This window comes from Condylura cristata, unplaced genomic scaffold, assembly GCF_000260355.1.
Source record: "Condylura cristata isolate star-nosed mole 26May11 unplaced genomic scaffold, ConCri1.0 scaffold00002, whole genome shotgun sequence".
Taxonomy (NCBI): domain Eukaryota; kingdom Metazoa; phylum Chordata; class Mammalia; order Eulipotyphla; family Talpidae; genus Condylura; species Condylura cristata.
In genome coordinates this window covers 66,076,288-66,103,787 of record NW_004567103.1, presented here as the reverse complement: position 1 = coordinate 66,103,787, position 27,500 = coordinate 66,076,288, and the positions used below count along the sequence as shown (strand labels likewise).

At 36.3% G+C, this 27,500-nt stretch overlaps 1 protein-coding gene across 3 annotated transcripts in view; it reads right to left on the bottom strand.

The window, feature by feature from the left end:
• ZEB2 (zinc finger E-box binding homeobox 2) overlaps positions 1–27,500 on the bottom strand; it is a 133,556-nt gene that overhangs the window by 6,892 nt on the left and 99,164 nt on the right. For all 3 annotated transcript variants that reach the window (XM_004674676.2, XM_012726605.1, XM_012726609.1), the window contains exons 5-9: positions 12,590–12,778; positions 11,664–11,878; positions 8,881–8,989; positions 6,006–7,975; positions 4,443–4,623 (exon numbers count right to left, since the gene is read on the bottom strand). In XM_004674676.2, the coding sequence (XP_004674733.1) occupies positions 4,443–4,623; positions 6,006–7,975; positions 8,881–8,989; positions 11,664–11,878; positions 12,590–12,778 (2,664 nt within the window). The remainder of the gene's footprint in view (positions 1–4,442; positions 4,624–6,005; positions 7,976–8,880; positions 8,990–11,663; positions 11,879–12,589; positions 12,779–27,500) is intronic.

Below are 27,500 nucleotides of genomic sequence, written 5' to 3'. Positions count from 1 at the left end.
GGCCTTTATCTTACTGGAACGCCCAATATAAATTTAGTGATGACAGATGTGGTAAGGCACAATATTAGAGTAGGAAGAAGTTATTTACCTGTAAGAAGAAATGAGAAAGATGCTGCTGTGACTCCTTGTTGTAAAAGGAAAAGGAAGATTCTAGTGATCTACCTAAAGGCAGCTAATAGGCTGAAGGAAAAAAGTATAATTTGAATGGCACAAGAATCAGTCCTTTATTTTGGAAAAGATCTTTCAGATGGGATAAACCTAACAACAGCATATGAATGGAGTGCCAGAAGTTTGGAAAGAAGCCTGCCTTCCCATCTGACAGGACAAAAGTAGAAAAAAGCAAAAGAATGAAGAAAAGACAGAAGTTTTGTCTTCCAGAAAACTTCAAGTCACACTGTGCGGCTTTGGTCTCTTAGATGTGCACTTGGACCTTGAAGAAAAGGATGCTATCAGGAGCAAGGATAGATGATTTTGACATTGTCAATCATTCATAGGTGCATCACGGTGCAGTGTCAAATAAGAGAGATGGGTTCTGCATTCTGATTGCCTGGTTTCAGAGCCATCTTTTAGAACCAGCTGTGCAGTTTTAGGCATGTAAAGGTCTCTGAGGATGAAAGCTTTTGTTGGTTAAATGGAGCTCACTTGAGGACTAAACTTGAAAACTGGGCATAAGGAAGAAAGGAGATACTGTAGGTACAGTGTTTACTACAAAGATTGCACATGGATAGTGCTCAACTAATTTAGATAAATTTATTTGTACATGTTTAATCCAAGTTGTAAGCATGAGGCATGTATCAGGAGCAGAATACGTGTAAGAAATAAGTCTGAATAGAAAGAAGAAAATTAAAGATCAAAAATTTCTTGGTACTTTAATTGCTAAAGCATGCTAGTTGCTAAATCATGCATGGGTAGAACCCTCTTTGGATGCTAATGTCTCGTCAGCTGAGAAGCACAAGAAGGTCAGTCTGTTAGGTCACTTCATACATTTGAATGAACATTACAGAGGATATAGATTTCTCTTGTTGAAAGGAACACAATTCAGATGAATGGTCTAAGAGAAAACACATACTCGATAGGAAAAGTTCCAAGGACTGCTGGAAATGCCTGCAGGACACCCACATTGCTGCAGTCTGTTATTCTATGGCTACAGGCAATCCATGTTCAGGGACTTCACTGGATCATAAGCAATAAGCTTATAATACAAATATATTCATTCTGCATTATGAAGTGACAACTTGCAAGAATGTTTAGCTATTATGCCATGCAAAGGACAGAATTTGGAGTGGGGGGTGAGGAGTCTTGACATGTACCTTAACCAAATAATCTACTATTCTCCAGAAGTTTCACTGATAAGCACTGAATAAATTCGCGTTAAATAGGAACTGACTCAAGCATATATCTCTTTTTAACTTGTTTGATTGGTTACCTGATTCAACTCAACATGTCCTAAAATTAAATTTCCACATGAACAAGATTCAGAAAAAACTCAAAATTGACATTGAGTGAATCAAAACTTTTTTAGGGTAATTTTTTCCTCTACTGTTGAGGTGCATGATTCATCTGACAGGTAGAATGATAATTGAAGGTAATAAATGGAAGGTTTATGATTTGAAAAACGTTATATAACTGAGAAACAAAATTGACTGGTTATTCATTAAAATCTGACTCTGTGAGTCAAAAGTAAAAATATTTTCATTACTTTTCCAAACAAGGGAGGTTTAAAAGCACTTTCCACAGTCTCAATAGACAAAGTACTCAATCGATGTCAAATTAAATTTTGAGTGAGATTAAAGTGAGTTTTTGACAGAGCCTAACAGGAGATTAAGACTTTTTTTTTTACTACATAGTCGTTCTCTGTGACAATTAAGTCTAGTGAAGTCAAACACATGTAGTGTTTTCTTCCCCTGTCCCAATCCCAGTTCCCAAGAAGAGCAAAAAAGGAATATATCATTGGTATGGAAAACTAAATATTATGTCTTTGGTGACTGCCTCAGAAATAAATTAAACAGGTCAAGGGGAGAAAAGCACAGGAATAAGTAACTCATAATTTCCTTCTTAGTTTGTATTTTTCTATAGGCTAAACTGTAGACATGTAATAAATACACTTTATCAATGACACCTTTTGGTGTCATTTGTCATTGAATGACAATGTTCAATTTCATTTCCAACCTTAGAAACAGCCTAAAGATTGTTCTAACTTATAATTTTCAGATTACTATATCTTCAAACTATTTGATGTATAATATGAGCAAATAAAAGGCTTGTAGGGCACAAGAAGGAAAGGAAAATGGACTGCATTTCCACATATACCATAGTGACAGAACATTCATGAGGAATTCATGTTGATGGAACCTGAGACGCTGACAGAAGTAATGTCATGAGATGTTTGGTCAAGAGACCAAAAAGTTAACACATTGGAAACTTGACAAGCTAGGAAGCCAAAGGAGGATAATTAATCACAAGTTAGAGAAACCACTGGGTGGTTAGCATCTTGTTGCTAGGCAAAGTATCTAGGCAGCAGCTCTCATCTTTAAGGATCAGAACATTTTATTTTTAATCTTTCCGATTGATTGTGTTCATCTGTGTTTGTCAACTTTTGGGTCTCTCAACTATCTATTTACCTATGAAGTTTATGGACTATCTAATTTATAAGAAATAAAGATATTGACTGGAGGTCAATATGTATGATAGCCCTCACTAAAATAAAAGTTTTACACTCACCAGGTAGTAAATGATAGAGTTTGCATATGGTCATATAATAAAACCAATCAGAGAGGGAAAGATGCCTTCAGTGATGTGCCTATTGTAGCTGAATAATGAAATACAAAATATATTTGAATTGATTAAAATATTAAAGTAAATTTAGGTATGAACATATTTTTATAAATACTTAAATAGGACTATGTACTACAGAAAATTTCTATTGATAGCTATGTTAAAAGACAAATGTAGGATATTTTTGATGTTTCAAACAATGATATCACATAAGAATAAACTCTTGGGACATGCTATTCAAATTAGTCTTTTTAAAGTATTATTAGCTGAACTTTTAAAGTAATAACAATTAATATCAGACAATTAGAAGAAAAAGAAAACTGGGTTGGTTGGATTAATGCCACTGTTATTTATCGACTGTATTCTCTTTTCAAATACCCTCAACACAGCTTATAGAACTCACTCAAATTTCCCCCCATTCTCAGGCTGTTTCTGGTTATCTGTGCTGCCTTTTGTATATACAATGAGGAGTAAGGAAGAAGGGGGTCCAAGTGCCTCCAAGAATAGTTTGCAATCACTAAAAGGGGTACCATGTATTTAGATAGTCAAAATGCAACCAAAAGTATTCATGTTTCCGCCTTTTCTTTTTGGCTTCTTCAATACTTTCATCCCCAAAGCAAAAATGTTAAAGTTAATTTTCCCTTTCTATATTGTAAGGTTTGATAACAAACCTCCTGGTTTAAAATATAATTTTTCTTGTCATCCTCCCTCACCATGGTCAATATTGTGGCTGAAATCCTACAGTCTTTTTTTTCCCCTTATAAGAACAGGACGGCATATCAAACTTCTATTGGGTAAAAACTGGAGATGGGTGAGGAATAGGAAAGAGACTGAGTTACAAGGAATGAGAGTAGTCAAGTTTGCAAGGAGAAGCCGGGAAGTGGGGGACACGAACTACTTTGCAGTTACAGAGCAGCTCTTGATTTTCAGAATGAATGTTGCTTCAAGTTATGATACTTCACCTTTCTTTTTAAAAGTTAACCCATTCTCTCTCTACTCAGGGGCAAGAATAGGGCTGCTAACTTGTCAACTCTGTAAAATTTTTCCAATTTCATAAGGTATGAACTAAACATAAATGAAGTCAACTCAGAAAGTCTTAATCTTTCAAGTGTAAGTAGTTTCAGGAGCTCATGTGGTTTATTACTTTACTTATTTGGCCCATTACTTTTTCATAGCACTGTAACACCTTTTTTATTAAAAAAAAAAATGGCCATTTTGTTTAAAAATGAACCAGAAGAATCACCCGGAGATAGTGGCTGACTCAATGGGTGATGAGGAAACTAACACAGAATCAATTGAATTGTTTATTACTAAAATTTACATATATAGGCTGATTACGACTTAAGAATTTGAAGGCATTTTCAACAACTGACTTGTATTATGCCATTTCCTTGCCCTGGCCCTTTAAATATACCTTGAATGTGATTTATCAACCTGGTTTACAGATTACTGTGAAAGGTATGAAGACAAGTACACTCATAAACACATGAATGATCCAATAAACAGGCAACAAAAAAGTCCTAGTAAGCTAGGCAAAAGCATTATTTCTTCCTTGTTGAAGGTATCAGCATATGCTACATCTTATGTTGCACAAGTGTACTCATTAAATATTATGAAATGTACAGCAGGCCGGGAAGCTCTAACTAGCTAGTCAAAGTCACTCATACCTGTGTGTTCGTATTTATGTCGCAGAAGCGAACTGCTTTTCTGGAATGTCTTGTCACATAAGTCACATGCATACATGCCACTCTCTGTCTTCTTGATCTTCTTTCGAGACAGACAGGAGTCGGAGTCTGTCATGTCATCTAGTCCTGACATGTAGTCCTGTGCTCCATCAAGCAATTCTCCCTGTGATATAATCACACAGTTCAACACAGTTTCTTTTCTTTGTGTTTATACCAAACAACTTTGCACAGCTGACATTTGGAGACCTGCAGAAATGCTGACATTAATCAATCTAGTTTTTCGAAATTACTACTTTCTGTGAACATGAGGTCTCACATTTCAACACAATTTTAACCTTCTCTTGTTTAGACAGCAGAGCTTATTGTTTTTGCAACAACACAAAATACTCAATTCTGAAGGTGAGAAAACCAAAAAAAATTAAACTCTTAATTTTCTTTCTGTGTTAGGAAATATCCATGAGTGGAAATTACACATCAGGATTTGTATATTTTCCAGTGTGCTTAATTTTAGAAATGATTTGTAGCGGTAGAAACCCTATTTTAATTGAATTTTATATTTAGGTACAAAATGTTATTATTATGCAATCTATTTAAATGTATGTCTACCAACTAAAGGCCTCAAGCTATATTTTTATATTTAATTTTCTAATTTGAAATAAGGAATATTAATAACACTTTTTATCAATGTTCTATCTATGTTAAAACAGCCTTCAGCATTGAGCAATAATGAATGTGGATCAGTAAATTATTAAATTTCTTGATATTTATTTTGTCTTGATCCAAAGGAGTGCAAACTTGCATGATAACATACATTTCCATTTGCTAGCCTACAGTTCAGTTTTCTTAGACTACGTTTGCACTAATTAATATTAGAGAAGATTAAATAGGCTTAAATACATTTACAAAGAGGGCAGATGTACTGTAAATTGGAATACTAGCACAGCTGTTATGAGGTGCTCTGCTACTTATGCTCTTATTTTGCAAACAGCAATGATCCTTGATGTTCTTAAAATATACCTGCTTTTATATTCGAAAGCCATAAATTATTTCCTAGTTTGAGAATTACATAAGAAGTCACATGAAAAGTAGAAAGCATTTTTTAAAATACCCTCCAAAATAAACTGTTCTCTATGAATAAAGTCAAGTATAGTTCACATTTGCACGTGCATGATTGCCATTACGAATATCTGTAAAAGTAGGTGACTATTATAAGTGCTAAGTTTTAGTATCTAGGTAAGTCCAACAAGATACTATTGTCAATGCATCAGTCTAAAAGTAGATGGAGCAATCTAAAGAGATCTCAAAAATAAATACTAAGTTCTTTATCTTTTCTAAAGCAAATGTGCCTATCTAGTATAGTGTGCCACTGTTTCTCTTTTCCTAGACCACTCACTTTTAGGTGTGACTGAAAATAACCTTTTCTATTTCAATGGAAAATAAAGCATTTGATTTCTTTTTTTATTAAGGCTTCCCACCTCACCCTTACATGCACCTAAGTAATATAATTTCCATGATCTCTTCAGAGCAAAAGATGCATCTTTTTACCTGGAATCCTTGTTTCCGCTGGTACTTTCTCCTTTGCTGCATATCAGCGAAAGTAGCTGCTCCAGTTGGGTAGGTATAGGCCATATGTGGTAGGAAGCTCATCTGATCCAGCCCTGGGTATGGTCGTAGTCCAGGGATACTGGTCTGGACTGGTGGCATGAAGGTGGCAGGGGGAAATGCGCTTTGTGGAGGAAGAGCTGTGTATAAAGGTTTGGCACTAAATGGGTTCATGCCGAACACTGGATTCGTGCTTTTGTTGTCCAGATTATTTGAATTTGAAAACTCCTTTTTGATAAAAGTCAAGTTTAGGGGCTCATCTGAGTTTTCAGATGACGAAGAAACACTGTTATGGTCTAAATTTATGCTGCTAGCTTTTGTTTTGTTCTTTGTGGCTATAATACTTTTGGGTTCTTTCATCTGTTTTGGTAATGACAAGTCCAAAGGCTCAGCCTGGAGCTCCTCAGAAGAGAAGCTGTTTGGAGTGTAAGAACTACTGTGGGAGTTTTTAGAAGATGTGGAGGAAAGATTTAAGGGAGAAGGAGTATTACTCCTCGAGTGGTCCAATTTTTCAACTGGTTTAATATTGGTAAAATGGGAAGGTTTTGTTAGCCTGAGAGGAGGATCACAATTCGTAACACTGTTGTGGAGTTCTGCTATTGATGGAGATGTAATGGAGTCCATAGGTTTTATGGGAGACCTGGGTAATAAAGAGTCTTTTGTTGGGGGGTTATTGTTGGGAACGAGAGGCTTGGAATTCCTTTCCAGTGATGGTGACCTGGAATTGGAATACTGGTAGACTTTTCTTTGTTCAAACCATTCCTTCACAAATTCCTGAGGAAGGCCCACAGCAATGGAAATTTTCAGCAGTTCATCCGAGTTGGGCTCCATGTTCATAGCATAATATGCTTTAAGTACAGACATGTGGTCCTTATATGGGTTGATGGGGCTTGTCATTCCTTTCTCAGAAAGTACAGATGACAAGAGGAGGGCTTTGTTATCAACAAAAACTCCGGCTTTATTGGGGACTATGTTTTCATGAGGTTGCAGGACTGCTTTGATCTCTTCATTCATCTTACAAAGGTAACGTTCATGCTGATGCAGGGGAATGGGGCCAGGAAAACTCTCTTTACAGAACTGGCATGAAAATGGAGTGGATATGTTGTGGTTCTCAATCATTTTATCGTCGGTGACCAAATCTATTAAAGTACGCAGCTTTTCTTTCTTTATGTTACTGATCTGTCTCCTTGAGTCAGTAGTCAAGCTCTGGAGGCAAGCTTTGGCTTCATTGACTTTTTCTAATGTATAGTCAATAATACTTTTAGTGGCACCATTATGACTCACTACTGGAAGACCTACTGGCGGGATATTAGGAGAAGTAACTCCTTGTTCCTCAGGTTGAGAGCATGGATCCTTCATGTGATAACCTTTCAACTTGGAAATTTCTTCAGCCTTGCAGTCCATTTTTTGCCTGGAAACCGTATTGTCCACAATCTGTAGAACCTTTTGTACCTCACTTAAATTACTATTCATCGTGGGAAATCCAAGTAGAGGGGCTTCCATCCCTACACCTAAGTGCTGCATTGGACTCTGAGCAGACGGATGAACTCCCAAAGGGCTGGTGGCTCCGAGTGCACCGTTCATAAAGGGACTAGTGCCACTGAACCCGTGTGTGGCCATCAGAACTTTGTAGTCATTGAAGTCTAGTGGTTCTGTTTTAATTTTAAGTAAGCCTGTTTGTTCAGACATACTAAGTGGTTTTCCATTCTCCAATTTGTTCCTTAACTGGGTAATGGCTGAATTTGTAGGAGAAGAAGAAACAGAATTAGGGGAAGAACCCGTCTTGATATTGTTTCTCATTCGGCCATTTACAGAGATTAAACCAATGCATTTCTTGCTGCTGATGTGTGAACTGTAGGAACCAGAATGGGAGAAACGTTTCTTGCAGTTTGGGCACTCGTAGGGTTTTTCACCTAAAATGATAATTAAAGATTAATGTTACATTTCTCGGGTTGGATAACAATTGCAAATGTCTATTCAAGAATCTGTGAAACCAAATGAAAGGAACAGTGTGGGGTACCTCTACAACTTAGGGGCTTAGATTAGAATTATATGACCATACTATTTCTGGGTTTTATTTACCCTGAACGGACATAATTCAAGATGTTAGGAGTGGAAGGTGCTGGCTATCTATGCTTTTTTTCAGCCAAGATCCCAAATCTTATCTCGCCATCGGTGGCCTCCTATTTAAACAGTGTCAGATTAATGTGTGGTCAATAGCACAATAAAGATGTCACAGTATTTAAAGGGAAGTCTAGCTATAGCTTTAATCAACTCTGGGGATTCCATTGATTCTACCAATCCAACTAGTCCTTTGAATAGTATCCAATTTGGTAATAAAATGCTTGGCAGAGCTATCAAAATAGTTATAAAGTGGTAGGATGTTGTTTTATAATATACAGCTCTCAAGCTTCTAAGAACATATATCATGCAAAAGCTCATATACAAAACTTTTCAACTTTTTCTTTCATGCTTAGGTATCAAAAATGAGCATTCTTCAGACTTTGCAGCTGAATTTCTTCAGGTCAAAAAATTTTAACCTATAGAAAGATTTTCAAAAAGACAGAGAGGAGTTTCTAGATTTGGCAATAAATCAAAACATTTGCAATTTTTCAGAAGTATAGCTTCTTCTTGTTATATGACAACACTATTGGTGGTACCATAAGGTCTCAGGAAGACAAGACAGGCACACATAGTTTATAAAATAAATGGGTCGTTCCAAAAAACTACAAATAGGATGGTGTAAATTTTAAACAATCTTTTAAAACTCTCCTAATCGACCAAAATGTAAATGTGAGCACCAGAGTCTGCTACTCACCACTGTGAATTCGCAGGTGTTCTTTCAGATGGTGCTTGTATTTGAAGGCCTTGCCACACTCCGTGCATTTGAACTTGCGATTACCTGCTCCTTGGGTCAGCATCTGGTGCTACAAAAGGAAAAAGACTGACATTAGTTTCAAGCAGGAGGAACAAAGGAAATTTGTTCCAAATATTTTTGAAAGACCTTTATTTTTCATTCAGGCCAAAAGGTTTGAGTACATGTTTATTTATTTGTCCAATCTTTCAGAGTTGCCATAAAAGTGATAATGCTGGCAATAAAATTTAAAAAAAAAATCCATTTTCACACATGTGTAGTCAACATTTGTTTTAGCATTATCTATGGAGTCTGTCTTCTAAAATGTCTCTTTGAGCCTTTGAAGATGAGAAAATATAATTGTAAAGGTATTTGTGATTCTCTGTGTTTACTGCAAATTCTAAAATCTGAAGATTCCCTGGTGGGATGAGACTATTTTAAAAGGGGGGGTGGTATATATATATATACATACACACACACACATATAATATACATGTACACACACACACAAATATATATATATAAACACTGAAATTTCTAAACAGTCTTCAAGTCACCCTTCCACCCCCTCAACACACACACAAAAATGACAAATGACAAATTTTCTGTATAAGGCTGAGAGTGTGTCCTATACTGAAGCAATATCAGATTTTAAAAAAGCAAATAAATAAAACACAACACACATACAAACAAAAAGAAAATCTTGAAATAAATATTTCATTACATGATAAGCACGTTTAAACATCCCATTCACTGTTCTAGTAGCGAACGTAAACCCTGCTTGTCCTGTGGAGTTGCATGGCAGATTTGATTCATTATCAAATATAAGAGACAACATCTTGGGTTATAGCTGCTTGAACAGTTTTATCACAGGCCAGTAGGAAAGACTTCAACGACTTTTCATTTTCCTTTTTAGTAGTGTATTAGGGAGTAGGAACACACACAAAAAAAGTTTGCTGAAAAGACAAGTTAAAAGCAGCAAAGATATAATCAAACACAGCTGACCTTTTTGAACAAGGGGGGAAAAAAGCACTGTGACTTAGAATTCTGAAAAGAAAAAAAAAATACAGTCATCCACTCTGGATACTCAAGGTAGGAGGTCAGCCTTTTTCAAGCAGCAATGACACAAAAGCCTTTTGCAAAAAGACAGCACAGAAACGGTATGACAACTGCTAGGGTGTGCTGAATCTTCCCACATTCCTAGTGAGACAGATGGTGTTACATGGGACACAGGGAGGTTTGTTCAAACAGCAGCAACCTTCAAAGATCAAGCGGAGCCCAGCCCGCCGAGCGCCATTGAGGGACCAGCGCTCATATGTTGCTGAGTTGCATAAACAAACAGCAACAGCTGCTTTGTCTCCCCCCACAGCCCTCAGAGGACTACTATAAACTTTAGTTGTGCCACTGTTAATATGATACAATCATTTTAATTTACTAATTGTAAATGCCATGAGCAAATGAGGGGACTTTTCAACACCAAAGCTACCATTCATAATGCGCCAACACAATCACATTTCTGCATGTGAAATTTAATGCAGTTATGCTAGATAAACATCTAGGCACTTATTTTTCCTAGAGTTTTTGTGCATATAAGCATAGAGTGGAGATAAACTGTTATACAAGTGTAACTATGCAAGGATAGTTTTTATAACTGAATTCTGAAAAATATTCAGGTGACAAGCCCAATCAGTTAGAAATGGAATGATTTACATTCACTTAAAAGAACAAATTTCATAATATAGTATCACCATTGCTTGATTGGGCTTGCTTATTCTCATTTTCTTTACTCAAAGAAAATAAAGATGACAAGGAAATAAAAAGCATAAGAATTTTATAGAATAGCCTATTTGCTGACTTTTGAAACAGTTCTGGGGGCCAGGCGTATATAGTGTGATTCTAGATCTGCAGGGTCAGTTTTTGGGACATGAGGCCCACGATTTCTTTTACCTTCTGAACACATCATAATCTCATTCCACAGTCAATTCTCCCAGGAGGGCAGAAAGAGCAGTTTTGCTAAAACATTTAAGGGACACGTAAATCAATCATTTTGAGGATTTAAGAAGCCTTGCTTGCCTATTTAAGGTAGAGTTTTTATTTTTAACACAGCCAAAAGAGGCAGGAAATTTAATATTTAGCTACAAATATGCATGTCAAGAAGGGATCATTTTTAATGTGCATCCAACATTTTAGTATCAACCCGGTTTATTTGATATATGTACACGTATATGTTATAAGCTTTTTTATTTTCCTTAAAAGACTTAATTAAATTTCATAAATGAGTAGCAGCTTGTAAAAATACTCAAAGTAATTGAAGGTGTTATATGGCAAGCCAAAGAAATGCAGACTTCTTTTATATGACTTAGATCCTGTATGAACAAAATTTCTAAGTAAAACTAGGTGAAAAATGGAATTAAAATTGCTGAGATGTTTAATAATGTATAATTAAAAAGCTACAATTTCATTCACTTTTTTTGTGGAACATAAAAATGAAACTAAAGTCAAGTTAAAGTGCAAATAAAATTTCTAAATTAGAAATTAACACACTCATTCGATCGTGAACATAAGACTATTAAATCATATTAGAAGAGACCATCAAAAAATCATTTAGACCTCAATTAAAGCTATTACCATTAAAAGATCTGCATCTTCAAAATGCCATGAAAAATTAATAATGATTGCCAATCAAAGCAATATCGTTTCTCTAAGGGGTTATTATAGAAAGAAATCACTTAAAACCAACCCCCCACCTGATCTGTCCCTGGCTTGTGCGTCACCATATGCCGCTCGAGCTGGGTGCGGTAGGCAAACGTGTAGCTACAAAGAGGGCAGGAAAAGTTCTCTTCATTCTTCTCGTGGCGGTACTTGATGTGCTCCTTCAGTGATGTCAAGCGCTTGTAGCCCCGGTCGCAGTAGGGGCAGGTCAGCAGTTGGGCAAAAGCATCTGGAGTTCCAGGTGGCAGGTCTGTAGCCGAGAGACGAGAGGGAGAGAAGCAGGCCAAAAGGTCAGTAAATCAATGGCAGCTAATGGGCTGACTGCCCGGGATGGTATGACAGGAATCACTGCAATCTGCTCCATGAGAGTGCCATCATCGCGCTCGGCCTCCGCGCACACCAGTCCCCTCTCACACCCAGGCCAGACTTGTCGGAATCAACTCACACTGCGCCGGGAAATTAATTAATTACTTTAGCTTTTTTGGGGGGGTGGGGGGAGGAGGGGGAATTTAAAGAGCTGATAAAGGAGGAAATTCTCTCTAGGTGACTGGCAACTCCTAGTAAACCTTTAGTCACATATGACTCAGGAATTCACATTGTGAGGAAGTTTTGAGGTGTCCCTGGAGAAAAACAAAAGGCTGGGGTCACTACTGCTAAACTTTTTTTTTTTCCTGCAAAGTGACATATCTCAGAATGATAGAAATCAATTTAGATATTTTTATCTCTTAGAAATAGGCTCTAATTGTTCTTGTTCTTTATTGGATGTACAAATGACACAAATTTGCTGACAAAAAAAATTTCACAATACCCTAAAATTACAGTTCTAATCTTTGCTCATGAAATTCCATGCCTCTGCAGCTGTTCTTCAAATTTTAAGGTAAACACCCAGGCATGTAGTGCATTTGTAATTGTAACAGCTGCAGAGGTCAGTGTAGTGGCTAAAAATGAATTACAGCCTCACCATTTTCTTCTTGCCCATTGGCCTCTGGCGTGCCAAGGCGAGACAGCTCCTCAGGGGCTTCTGGGTAAATAATGGCTGTGTCACTGCGCTGAAGGTACTCCTCGATGCTGACTGCATGGCCATCACGTTCCTCCAGTTTTCTTTTGGCAAAGTATTCCTCAAAGTCTGATGTGCAATTTGCATTCTTAACTGAAATCATAAAAGTATAAGACATATCGTTCAGGATCTTCTTCCTAAGAGCCTAAGTTGTCTTACATCATTGTTAATAAGAAAGGTTCAATAGTAAAAAGACAGCATATAGTTTATTTGTAAGAAATGTCAGAGGTGACCAACTATTGACTGAATGTTTAGTCTTAGAGCATTAGTAAAAAGAGAGGTGACACTTTGTTTTAAATTCAGAAGGGACATTTTATTTTCTTCTTCCTAGAATACTAGTCTGCATAATTCACAAAAATGAAAGAATTTTTCAAATGGTTTGTAGGGAAAATTAAAAAAAAAAACAACACACAACAGAACTACATTCCTAATATTCATAAACATGAAAGATAATATGAAGTCAAAGATGTAGTCTCTCCAAAGCTTCCTTTTCTTTTAAGAAAGGTATATTGAATTTTATGTTGTCCACTAAACTTAACATTTCTAACCACAGACATATCCTGCTGCTAAATATAAGCTTTTAACCCTCCATGCTCTGAATATCACAGATGACCAGAACTATTCAGCCTGAGACAGATGTGATAGGACAGATAGTCCTAGAAAGATAACTGCAACTTTATTAAAAAATCATGGAATGTGGCAGTTTACATTTTCCTATAATTTTAATGTTTAGCTCACAGCAAATAGAAATAAAAGTAGCAGAGGGAACTAAGGCTACATTTTTGTAATTATAACTCTGTTACCATGAAATGAATAATAGTTGTAAATTAAATTCAGCACTTGGGCCACAAGACTTTGTACATTTGAAACCTTTGGGTATGTTTCTATAATAAACTGTGGCTTACATATCCTAAATAAAATTGTCTATGGCTAAGACAGAGCTGGGAAAGTGACTGTTATAGTATTCTTTACATAAGGAACTGGGGAGGGGGTGTTTTTTGCTAGTACAATTAATGATGGAATCGCTCAGAGTTTTTGAGAGCAATTTACTTTTATACACTACCTTCTTCACTCTTACCTTCTCTGCCATAGATGATACCGCAGTATGTGCCATACTAATTCTTTTTGGAAATTTGTGGCAGGGTGATGCTTGAGTAAAATAGCCAATTTGTACTTCTATTTTATAGCTTCAGTATTTTGAATTAGCGGAGTATAGATGAAAATAACAGAAAGTAGAATCTTCCGTTAATTCAGCAAGTATTTACTGCATGTCTGGAATGGAATAGGCTCTATGTCTTGTTTAATAAATAAAAGACTGATCTAGTCTTATCCCTCAGGAAGCCAATGAAAGTGATCAAGTTAACTGATATCATCTCAAAATAAAAACAGCATAACAAATTCAAGTAAGTATTATGAGAGAAAGTTGTCTGGTGATATGAACGAAGTAACTGAAATAACTGAAAGATCAGGAGAGCTTTAATTGTGAAAGCATGAAGTTAACTAATGGTGCAAGAAGATGGAGAGATAGCAGCTTGTGCACACATGAGCTGGCTGGAAGGAGCATGGAACATTTCAGGATCTGAATGGACAGGGCTAGGGTAAAAGGGGAATAGCTTGATGTAAGGGTAGAGAGGTAGGCAGGAACCAGACCAGAGAGTTTGTGGTATCTTTGTTAAGGATTTGAGGCTTATTCTAAGAGAAGCAGGCAGACGTTGCAGGAGAATATAAGAAGATGGTAGAATGGAATTATGGATTATATGCCATTTTAAATGACAATTGTGGCTACAGTTTATTAGGCACTGGAGGAAAAGAAAAATTGCTTTTGGGAAATAAGTAAGAGGCTCTTGCCAGAGTTTGGGCAAAATATCAATATAAAGATTAAGAAATTGGTGGAGAAAACTATGTATGAGTTGTAGCTGCATTTGAGAGTAAAAACACTGGACTGGCAGTCTTGGGTATGTTAAGGAGGGAGAGGTTAAAATTCTTTCATAATTCTAGGTTTTCCAAATTTTATGATGTTAGTGACATTCATTAAAGATGGGAGCAATGGAATTCTAAAAAGCTTTAAAACTATGCACTAAAACTTTGATTCAAATAAAAAGAAAGTGAGGAACATTACTCATTGTACACTATTAAATAAGTGCTAATGATCCTGAACACCATCTTCTCAAAGCTTTCTCTTTTGTCACTCCAGTTTGTGACAGCACCGATAGCCTAATTCCAACACTTGTATTCCTTCAAATAGAATGGCTTACAATGTGTAATAGAGGACAAGACTATATATCTTAAAATTTTATTTAACTTCTTTCTTAGAATCTTAGGTAAGAATACATTGATTAAGATCACTTTGCTGTAAATAATCATGATGCTATAGATATTTTCTTAAATGATACTTATTGGTGGTATATTGATGATGTCATTTAACTTGCTCCATTAAATTACTAGGGAGAAGTAGTAGGACCTGTCAAACCACACACACATTAGTTGTTGATTGTTTTGCATCTTGTTGATTGTTTTGGATCTTCCAAAAATCATCTTTTGCTTTTAAGGCATAAAAAGATAAAAGGGAAAAATGGTAGATCCAAAACAAACCTTTTTCAAGTAACTTGATTTTTGCCCAGTGACCAACTTCTCTGTAGAAGGTAACATTAATAGTTCCTTCTTGAACTCAGAAGTATTTGACTATTGCCAAATGTTAAAGACAGGATTTAAGTTTTACAAGAACATTGTCCCACTTGATGATCCTTAGTGTAACCTAGCAAAACTGACGGATGTATGTTTAATGTCCCAATTTTATCTTGATATTTCAGCAACTATTTGAATTATCTGGCTATCTTCGCATGAATTTTCATTTGCATATGAATGTTTCCATCAGAAATGTAATCAAATGCAAATTCAATTGGATTTGCATTAATAGCCTTTTCGGCTTAAAAGGGAGGAAAATTCTGATTTTTCTGGATAGGCAAACTAAACTGCATCTAGATACTCTGCTGGTGTTTGGAGAGGCAATTCACTTGCTAGATCAAATATGGTCATGTGAGATTTTGATGCCAAGTGTGATGGGGACAAAAGATCTCAAATCATGTGCTCTCTTTAAGGATCATCTTTGATTATCTCTGTATCCTGAGCATCACGTATATTGCCTAGAAATTAGTAGGCTCTCAAGAACCATTCAATGGAATGATTGTGAAAAAAAATTATGTCCTTCATATTAATCTCATAGAAATCTTCTAGTAAAAAAAGAAGTATAAGATATCCACAGTTGAGCTAGGGGCTTAGACTTATTATGCAAGCAAATGTAGAACAGTTATGTGATAAATTGTGTAATGATGATAATAAATATTTGCAAGAGTTTGATAAGGTACAGATGAGTATTTTTAAAAGGTCTCATGAAGAAGTTAGTATTCAATCCATTAAATCTATTTGCTCCATCAAGATTTTCTTCAGGGGGTATAATTATGCTATTAGTTATATATCTCACACATCTAGGTCTATTTAAGTGGGCTAAAGACTAGTGTAACCACCATGGATATGCTATATTTCTTCGCTGGTGTTTCTGTGGGTACATGTAACAGAGTTTTTCTGCCCAGAAATAAAACATTCTCCTTTTCCTGGCAATGGATCCCAATTTCGCCTATTGCAAACCCTTCTGTTACCCAGGGATACTGCCATTTATTGCATGGTTCTGCTCCCGGGGTCACAGTGGATTAATCTGCACCTTAAGTGAACCAATCTCAGGCCTCTAAAGATGGCAAGTCCCACAGTACATTTTGGACTTTTGTTCCTGGGATCATCTTTGTCCTTCCAACCAATTTGTTGTCAACCCTCCTCAGAATCTGTGAACAGAAAAACTCTCTTTCCTTAAGCTATGTTGGTTCAGTTTCTTACATCTAAACATCACCTTAATTATCATGATACTGAAACAAATGATAGAACTGAATTTTGGTTGTCCACAAAATTTTTGGAAAGGATGAGGTTCTGATTCTATTTGGGAGTTTATAGCTTTGATTTTTATAAGGATTTTGTAATACTGTAGGCATAGGAATAAGGTAGAATATATGCTAAAAAGTTATAGAATTCCCTACTACATTTTTCTAGTGCAAAATCAAATTCATTTTTCTTTTCCTCCTTTTTTTTTTTTTCCCCCTGTTATCCTCTTCATTCCTTGGGCCTTTTGGAAGAACTGCCAAAACACACTGACAAAGGATATTTGCACGGTATTACTGATCAAATCATAACAAAATTCATGAGAAATCTCAACTGATTTCTTCCTAGATCTTCTCTAGAGATTTTGCATTTAGTCCTAAAATTTACCCTCATGTCTTACAAACAGCTCAACCTTCCCTAAGGTTAGGTAAACTTTTCCCTTTCCAAGAAAAGAACTTCATTAATTAGAAATGTTTCTTCATTGTGGTGTATATTTTAACAATGTTAGGGTAAATTTCTAGGCCTCTTCAAATCAGAAAACCTTAAATTTTTTGTAAATCTTTTGGTCGATCTCACAAATCTTTCTTATTAATGATACGTTCATAAGCACCTTTACATCTATCTCAGAGAGATATTATCTTTTTAATGTTAAATATTAATATGGAATTACTTTAAAATTACCTAAGATACAAGCAATGTTAACAGAACTCCAAATAAAAGAGAAATATTATTGATCTCCCTATCACTCAAGTGGTTTTAGGATAAAGCTCAGAAAGCAAATTGTACTTAATGTTTATAAAGTAGCTATTTATGAGAACTTGATACTTACTCTTTCTTTTCTCATCTCATTACCTTTGATCTTCCCCCCATTTACTTCCTTTAATAAACTTATGCCCATGTAGGAAGACAGAATCTTCTCTCACTGATCTACTACCCATAAACAGTTAAAGGAATATGTTTGAATATTATGCTAAGTCATTTAAATGAACATCAAAATGAATAAATAGTTCTTTTGGGAAAGAAAATATCTTGGGGTATCTAGAAGAACTGAATCAAGTATATGTAAAAAACTGACCAGAATCATCCATTCCTTTATTTAATTGCTTATTGAGTGTGTACTAGTGCCCAAGAGGAGGAGTGTGAATGAGGACATAGTAATGTGGACTTAGAACTTTTTCCCACTTCTGCAATTCTCCTATTTAGAGACATACACATAAAATGGTTATGACTCTGTAATATACAGACATATTAATATACATATATTAAGAACAGGGGAGCTGATGTATATGCCTATGGGCAGACACCTTCTCAGTGTAACACAGAAATTACATATCACACAGACTTAGCTACTTCATACGTCAAGACAAAGGGAACTGATGAAGTGATCCAAAGCTAAGTAGCTATTAATCATCTTTCTGAAAAGTTCCTTTATGCATAACATTTTAGGTGATTAGAAAACACAAAAATTATTTTTAATTTAGTCATTTCTATTGAAATTTTTAGCCCAAAGAAGTCCATATTCACCATTGATTGCAGTATATAAATTCTCATGGCTACTTTGTTTAAAGCAGGCTAATTAATGAAATATAAGCATTTCATCATTAAAAATGCATGTGTGCCTTTCTGCAGAGGCTTCCAAAACACATATTGGCACCAGATATTTAAAAAGAACCGTGAAGGAAGGGGATTATCTTTTTTTCATTACACAGCTACACGGGCAGCCCAGCAGAGCCTCCGACTGCTACAGAGGTGTTTGTAAAGCCAGGGAAGGCTCGTCAAGAGTGACCAAGTTTTCTTCCCTTCTTGGAATTAGTGCAGCATTGGGCTGGTCTCTCCATGCCTGCTCTAACATGGCTTTCTCCAGGGAACACGTGCAGATGCCAAAGAGCTTTCCCCGTGTGTGAGAGCTTTGGGAACAGAGTGGCAGGAGGAATGGGGGATGGGAGTCTGTAGTATTCTACAGGATCAAATATCTCCCTAAACTGCAGGAAGCGGCCCAGTCAGGGACACAGTCTAATTTTAAAATGAGGTTTTATATTAAGGATTACAAATATCAAGACTTAGCGACTACTAACCCTTACACAGCTTTGATGGCGATGGATCAGTACAGAATCCACACCTTTTTTAAAAAGTTCCATCTTAGATAATGTGCTTTGCTCTTTGATGTTACTGTGCCATCTAAAATTTTAGAGCTGATATATTACTGCAAAGACTCTTAGACTTATTTTATGTTAGAGGGGATTTATAAAATAAGGACTTTTTGCTCAGTGATTCAGTATTCTTTTCAAATGCCTTTTTTTCTTTCTCTTTCTTTTTCTTTCTTCTTCTTCTTTTTTTTTTTTTTTTTTTGTGGAGACACATAACACCTGAGGATGCTCTAAGATGGTATTTTTAAAAATATGATTTGCATGCCAGCCCAGCAGCATCAGAACTATCTGGCAACTTGTTCAGAAGCAAATTCTTGGGATCTACCCCAGACCTACTGAGTGAGCAACCTGTGTGTAAGCCCTTCCAGGGGTTCTGCTGCATGACCAGTTTAAGAACCTAGGAATTCAATTCTCTGCCTCATCTGGCTAAATCAGGCATTTGGTAACAACATAGCTTTGGGAGAAATAACAGAAAGACTCTCATCTCAGGCTGCTTTCTTGGCTCAAACCTAGTTCACACCTTCCTTCTGCACTACTGAACATCATTTATGTGCCTCAGTCATTAAACTTGTCACATCACATGCAATCTTTTGTTTACTTGTCTGCAAGCTAATAATAGCATGACTCATGTCTTATTCTTTGCATCACCTGTGCTACCATAGGGCCTGGCACTCAGTGCTCAATGTTACTCAGTGGTTAGACCAGGTTCAAGGTCACTGCACTCCTCACTTTGGTTCAGCTACTGTATGTTTTTTTAATCCCTATATCCTCAACTGTAAAATGAGATGGATCCTCAAAGTTTCAGACTTCCATCATTTTGAAGAATGAATGTCCTTGTTGATTCTTTTTTTTCATTCACTGGCCAGGTCAGTATCTGTATTCTTTTCAATAAAATCACTTAAAGCAACACAGCTTTTTGATGGAGGAACCATATACCCAGATTATGGGGGGAAATAAAAACATATTGGACAACCTGGAAATCATAGATGACATCAGTAGGAAAGTTGCTTTTTAAAAAATTTTTTTGTATGAATGAATGAAGGAGATGCTCAAAGCTTGGTGTATTAGTTCCTTCTTGTGGTAACTCTTGCTGTGAAGTGAAGCTGGTTGCTCCTAATCTCAAAACAAAACTAATAAAACCACAACATTCACTAGCCAGGAAGTGGCCAGTTCTTCTTGGTGTATGCTGATGATAGTCATAAAATGACCATTTTGTCTAACCTGCCAAGAGCTACTTCTGTTTTTCTCTCCTCAAAACCTATCTCTTTCTCTATTTTACTTTTTGAAACTCGTATGAAATTAACACAAAATTTTTTAAATGATGATTTGCATGACATATCAAACTGGATGACAAAACTCCTGTAATACATAAAAATGTGACAGACAAAAACAAGAAGAAAATGACATGCTTTATAATAGTAGGACTCTCTCTTCATTAAGTATTTAGGTACTAATGGAATTATCTGATAAAGTGATCTTGCACAAATGATTAACACTATATATCCACTCCACTCTTGCTGAGAAATACCTTGTGATCAACTTGTGTTACTTCTGCTACCCATATAAGAGAGCTAGCTAATTTAAATTTTTAATTTAAATCCCATGTAAGAGTAATAATAGGCACTGGAAGTTATTCAATCAAAAAAGGTAATAAAGATACAGAAACTTTCTTACTCTGTTCCCCACTTTCTCCTTTGCTAATAACACATAGTACTTGTACTTAATGAGCTGCTTGCTAGCCTCCTTATCACTAACACCATCAATTTAAGGGAGCTATACCTTCTTCCATGATATTTCTTGCTAATACAAGAATTTTCTTTTAATATTTAGTTTTTTTTTTTAAGATTTATTTATCTATAATAAATGTAAGAACTGGGGTGCAGGCCAGAGGTGTGGGGGGTGAGAGGATTCACCAGAGACAAAGTGGAGAACAGGACAGGCAGATTGAAATACACTGCTGAGGGGAGCAGCAGACAAGACAGGAGAGGTCTGCCAAGCCATGTGGATTACCTCCCTGGCCAGGCATGGAACAGCCACTGTGCTGCAGTGGCTGTGGATAGCTTCATAGTGCTGCTCTTTAACCCATTGGGCCACTAAGGCGGGCCAAGATCTAGATCTTTATCAGAGGGATCTAGGAAAGATCCTGTAAATCTGGACAGAACTGGCATTTCTATTTGGTGCTTTAGGTGGTGGTGAATCCAGGATCCCACCCCTGGCCACCCTGGCTTGCACTATGCTATTACCCTCATACCTATTTTAGGTCTAAGTCCGACTTAGACCTAAGTCCTGTGTGCTGGACCTCTGCACACAATCCAACAGCAGAGCATTAAAGCAAAGGTGAGGACTCTGTGATTGTGCAGGTTGCCCAAGCAAGACATAGACACCAGGTATAATATCATGAGGCAGGAACCCTGAAAACCCACACTCCCATGCCAGCTAACATAACCACTCTTTTTGTTTTCTTTGTTCATGTTTTCTAGTAAAATCTCATTGGAATAAAGGGTAGGGTGGTGGCGGCGGGGGGAGCCTGACATTTCTATTCTAATTTTCTCATTTAACAGATGATACAACTAAGGTAAAGATGATTCAAATGTAGTTATCCAAATAACTTCTGAAAAAGCTGAATTAATTTATCCTGACTCTTCAGCAATTATTCTTTCCATTGTGTTATAACTTACTATGTAAGAGAAAGAGAATGTGAGGAGAGAGACCCCATCTTTTAAATTTTTCATCATGCCTACCTAACGTGATATAATTTAAATAAGTCCTAAATGCTGAGAATATCACTATGACATCACAAGTAATTCTAAATAGCATTATAATATAAAATTAATATGGGAAAGTCAATGTAGATGTTTACTTTAATATAAATAAAATATTGTTTTTTAAAACATTTTTTCTTTCTATTTTTTGTTCACTGTCTCTGCTCTTCTGAATCGTAGGTACTTGTTTTACTTATTTACTTAGGTGATTCACAATCTGTCTGGGTCTACTGGGACAAAGAGAAAACATCACAATAGTTCTTCAAATTTTCCACTTTTTTTATGTTAAATTTCCCATTTAACATTTCTAAATTCTATTCAGCTAACTTAGACATATCATATTCTTAATCATATTCCTACAGACACTCAACACAGCATAAGTATAAAACATCTTGCAAAGGTGAATTTTATTAATGAAATTCACTAAAGGTGAATTTTTATCTTATTAACTACTACTGTTATGGTAAATAAAAAGTGTCTCAAGTTTAACTAGGCTGAGAAGCCAAGAAAAAAACTTCATTCACGGTTCATTTTGCTTTTCCATTTCATATAAAACTTGTTTATCTCCCCCTATGCTTAATGATATCCTCCTACATGTGTTCCACTTCCTCAGATTAAATGAAACTGTGTCATCCCTTTATAATATCGCATCACTCACAGACCTTTCCAGTTGAGCTATTCCTGATTTCATCTGTCTTAACACACAGCAAAGATGGGGCAAAATACTCCTTGGTTCACACTACCATTTCACATCAGCATTCCTACTTTATTAATTCACTTATCATTTATGTTTAATTGCTTATAAGCTAACTCAACAGACAATGTTTGTCAACCATCAAGGCTGGATAAACATTATGTCTACTACCAAGGGGGAAAATGGAAGAGAGAAAATTTAACTTCTACCCTCAAGGAGCCTCCAATCTGGAACTACAGTTTTTTGAAATTTAAGTCATTCAATTTCACCATCATATTTTATGAGACTACCTATGTAGCTCAAGTTAAAATGATACTTGCTCCATAAATATGCCATCTCCATTATTCTGTGGTACTTCGTTACTCAAGAGAGAGTCCATGCAGAATCTGGCCTCCTTGTGCTTTGCCCCTCTATAGCCACATGGACTAAATCTGGATAACTTCAAACATATGAACCAGAACTTGTAACTTTCACTCTCTGATTTCAACCTTTTGCTTCCTTCATCATTCAGGTCCTTATCTTTTGAAAACAGGTACTTTGTGATAGTCAGACCCTGAGTCCAGCTCACCCACTCTAGTTGACTTGCCTCAGTTCAACTTGGATCTTAAAATCATTTCCATTACTGTCTCTTGTACTTGTAACATTCTTTGCCAAACTAAAATCCAGCCTAATTTCTCTATTCTTAGAATATTCTAAATACCTAAGAAATTTAAATAGTTGTGCATATTAATTTGTCTATTTTACTTAAGTATGGTATCTTTAATGATAATTGGATCTTCATATTTTTTCCACAGCCTTACTCTCAAACTGCTCCCATCCCTTTCCCATCACCTCTTAAGTTCTTTTCCTATTTACTTCAAAGAATGGAACCCATATAAACTGTAAGTTCCCTAAGCTACTTAAGTTCAACTGAAATCTCTTGATCATCATTTTCCCTTCTTTTGATCTTAATGCTAAGAAAGATGTGTCTCTGCCTACAGCAAAGGCTACCATCTAAAGCTATTTTCTCACAACTCTTCTGATAGCCTTCTATAATATCTTTTATCCAGTCTCCTTATTCACTTTCAGTTTTTCTCTTTCTTTTTGCACTAAGGTTGTTCAATAAAGCTTTGCACTGAAGAAAACTTATCTTGAAACTTGTATCTCTTTAAGATCTATTTTCTCTTCTCCAATACTTGACCCAATACTCTCAAGTCTTCTGCAATATTGAACACTTTTCACTTACTTCTATTTAGTTTGCTGCATTTCAAATAAAAAATCTTAGCCCATATAAATTATTATAGTCACTAATTATAATAATGTCAAACATCAATAGAGCATTTAATATGTCCTAATCTTGTGCAAAACATTTAACACATACTTCTTATTCACCTCCATTATTTTATAAACCCAACTGAAGACAAATCCTTAATAACAGATTATTTCTTGGTCATTGTATCTTTCACGATGCCTAAAAAATGTTTTGCACTTAGTAGGGTCTCCCTAAGTGCCTATTGACCTGAATAGTTAATGAGGCTATAATTATTTGTTTTCTAATTTTGCCTTCCTATCATTATGATTTTGGTTTTTCCTATTGCACCATAAGATTCTGCATTCCTTAAGGGCTTTATCCTCTATCCCCTTCAAGTTTCATTTTCAAGGCTCAGTTCAAATTTTGCACACAAAGTATTCTCTGAAAGAATGAATATTGGTATTGTAGTAGTTGTTAACAAGTGACAAACACTTTATGATTTGTTTATTTGGTCATCTATGAGAGAAAAATTTTAAAACAGGATATGACTCATAATGTTAGCCAGGTGACCAAGTAAAGAGAAACTCTTTGGTAGTTTCATCAACATTACAAATATAAATCCTTTTTTATATTAAAAAATGCTGGATAAAGATGAAGAAAAATGAACCTTAACCATTCATTACTTCTTGGTGACCATATTGAAATCTAAAATGCATTAGATTAGTAAAAAAGAAATTTATCTAACAATTTGTCTGGGTAGTTTTCCAAGATATCAAAGGAATCTATCTGGCAAAGGCCTTCAAAATGGATTGGTTTGTCCTTCCTTTGCAAATCTGTTAAATGTTGTATTTTTGTTTTCTAGAGAAGTTAATGAAGAACCAATGTGATGGGAGGAAACAGTTCTGAATGCATTTATTTCTTAATGAATAAAAATGATTTAAAGCTCACTTCTAGCTTTAATTCCTACCATGAGACTTTGTACATAGGGAATTATAACTTCTACTTTGCTGATGTAAGTATGAAGATTTATTATATACTGAACTTCATGCAATTAAGTAATTGGTAGAGACAGATTTCAAATGTAGTTTATCTGACTTTAGAATCTGGAGCATCATAAAACAACACTGCCTTTCAAATGTAAAGTCATTTGTATATCATTCTTAAAATATTAGAGGCTTGCTAATGACTATAGTTAGAGCCAATATAGTTAGTTCTAGGGCGATCATTTTCTTCATATATAAGATTAAAGTTGAGACCTAAATTGGTCTTGCCCAGTTTCTAGATATAAGGTGTTTTTCTATTCCCAGCAATGAAAGCAAAGACGCAGGTAGTTATTAATAGCTCTTTATAACTAGAGAACTAGACTGTCTGAGTAAATATAACTTTCACACATTCAAAGTAGAAAACATCAGGGCCTCTTTGGGTCTTGATATGCACATGGATTCACATTAACGCTAATGATCTCCACTAGAATCCTTGTTACTACTAGCACATACACAAACTCATGTTGATTATGCGCCTGATTTTTTCCATGTCTTGAATAGTCTTACATAGTAGCTTTTTCACATACTCTTAAAAATTCTACAATTCATTCTGCATTGTAATCTGACTCATTTGGAAGCCAGAGTCTTTGTTAAAAAAAAAAATTACAACCAATGTGGAAATATTAAATGCAATGTGGATGTTATTAATATAAATCAATATTTTCAATGGTTCATGTTACAAATCAATTTGCTCTGCTGTTCATCTAACTTTGCTGGAGAAAAGTAGTGATCCATTCTTAGACTGTTATTCTTTGCCTTTACAAAGTTGGTTTCAAGGACTTAAATCCTGGTTTCTCTCTCTGAAGTTACTGGACTTACAACTCCCTTCCACAGAGAATGTTTTCTATTCTAAAGCACTATTGTGGCTTCCTTTCTGAGAGTCCATTTCTTCTCCACCTAATAATCATTCATTCATTTTATTAGTCAAAAGGTTTACCGGGTATGTTCACTGCTTTACTGGATATTTTGAAGCAAACAGAATAGTTGTTTTCTAATATTTTAAATAATATTTTGGGGGCAGTTACTAAGGCCAATAGAGGCATTATTTATTTCATTACCTTAACACACCTATAATGTAGATACTGTAAAAATTTACCTCCATTTTCTCACTGAATTAATTGCTTCTGCTCACAAAATTAGCTAGATGAAATAGGTGCAAGTGACATAAAAGAACAAGTCAATATGTTAAAAATAGTGGTATGCACTGGAGGCCCTAGAGATTTCAGAGAAGGAAGAGACTGATGTGGCCTGGGCAGTACGGAGTGACCATATTAAGTGATGTGAGCTGGGCCTGAAGAAAAGGGCAGGTAAAGTTTGGATGACACAAAAAAGGGGGTGAGAGATTAGGGTCTCAAGGAATAGCAAGGGCAATGATTCAGAGATTGGGATCATTATTATTCTCTTCTGATATTACCAAGGTTTTGATATGATGGGAATGGGATACTACTCTCACAGAGATGGCACTTAATAACAGAATGAGGAATGTTTAGTTTTTATACAGATACCGAGGGACAACTAAGCATTCTATGAAGGGCATTTGGACAATGAGAAAGAGTTAAAGGCAGTATGTGGACTGATGGAACAGAAAAGATATGAAGACTGGAGGCCAGTCAAATGTAATTGGGTCTTTCACTTTTGGAACACTAGAATAATGAGAGGTGAACATGTCTAGTTAAACCTTCAAGCCAGTTATCAAAAATATGTGAACATGAAAATATAAAGGGGAAACCCAGTTATTGTTTGCCACTCCCTACTTTCTTAAAAAAAAATCTTTCTGGGCCCTCCCTGGTGGTACAGCTGGTTAGGACACAGCATTGCAAGCTAGCGGCAGCCACTTCAGTGCGATTTCAATCCCCAGCCCTGGAGGTGATCCACATGGCATGGCAGACCTCTTCTGACCCACCTGCTACTCCTCTCAGCAGTGTACTTTGTTGATCTGCCTGTTCTGTTCCTCACTCTGTCTCTGGTGACTTCTCTCACTGCCCCTGCACCTCTGGCCTGTATCCCAGTTCTGTATGCATAAATCAATAAATCTTTAATAAAAAATCATTCTGATCTAGACCATTCCAGGATCTGTGCTGATCAAGTGAATAAGACCCTACATAATTCCTGCCCTAAGTAGCCTACAATTTACTGAGGTAAAACATACTTTTAGTTACTTAAATTCGATGAGAGAAAGTGAAGTAAATTCTATAAGAAGACCATCTAACGAAGGAGTAGTTCAAAGTTAGAGACGAAAATGGCTTCCAGGGCCCTCCCTGGTGGCACAATAGGTTAAAGCACAGCACTATGAAGCTATCGCAGCCACTGCAGCACAAGTTCTATCCTTGGCCAGGGAGGTGACCCATATGCCGTGGCAGACCTCTCCTGACCCGCCTGCTGCTCACCTCAGCAGTATTTCAGTATATCTGCCTGTTCGACACCCCACTCTGTCTCTGGTGTATCTCTATCTCTTCCCTCCCCCACACCCCCACCACAATTCTGGCTTATACCCCAGTTCTATATGTATAAATAAATAAGTCTTTAGTAAAATAAAATAAAATGGTTTCCTGATGGAAGTTAGGAAACATGAATTAAGAAATTAAGAATGTGGGGCCTCCCTGGTGGTTCAGGGGTTAAGTCTCAGTGCTGTCAAGCTATCACTAGCCACTAAGGCACAAGTTCTATCCCCAGCCAGGGAAGTGACCCACATGTCTTGCCCACTACTCCCCTCAGCAGTGTATTTCCGTGGATCTGCCTCTTTTGCTCTCCACTCTGTCTCTGGTGAATCCTCTCACCCTTCCCACCCCCCACCCCCCAACACACACATGCACCCCAGCTCTTGTATGCATAAATAAATGGAGCTCAAGAAAGCGAACTTTGCTAAAAAGCTGTTGTGGCACAAATTCTACGAGAATGGCACTCTCCCGTCCATATGCTACCCCCCACCCCCCAACACACCCCCCCTACACAATGAGAGAATAGGTCAGTGGCCACAGGCATGGAAAGCCAAGGGAATTGGGGTGATGGAA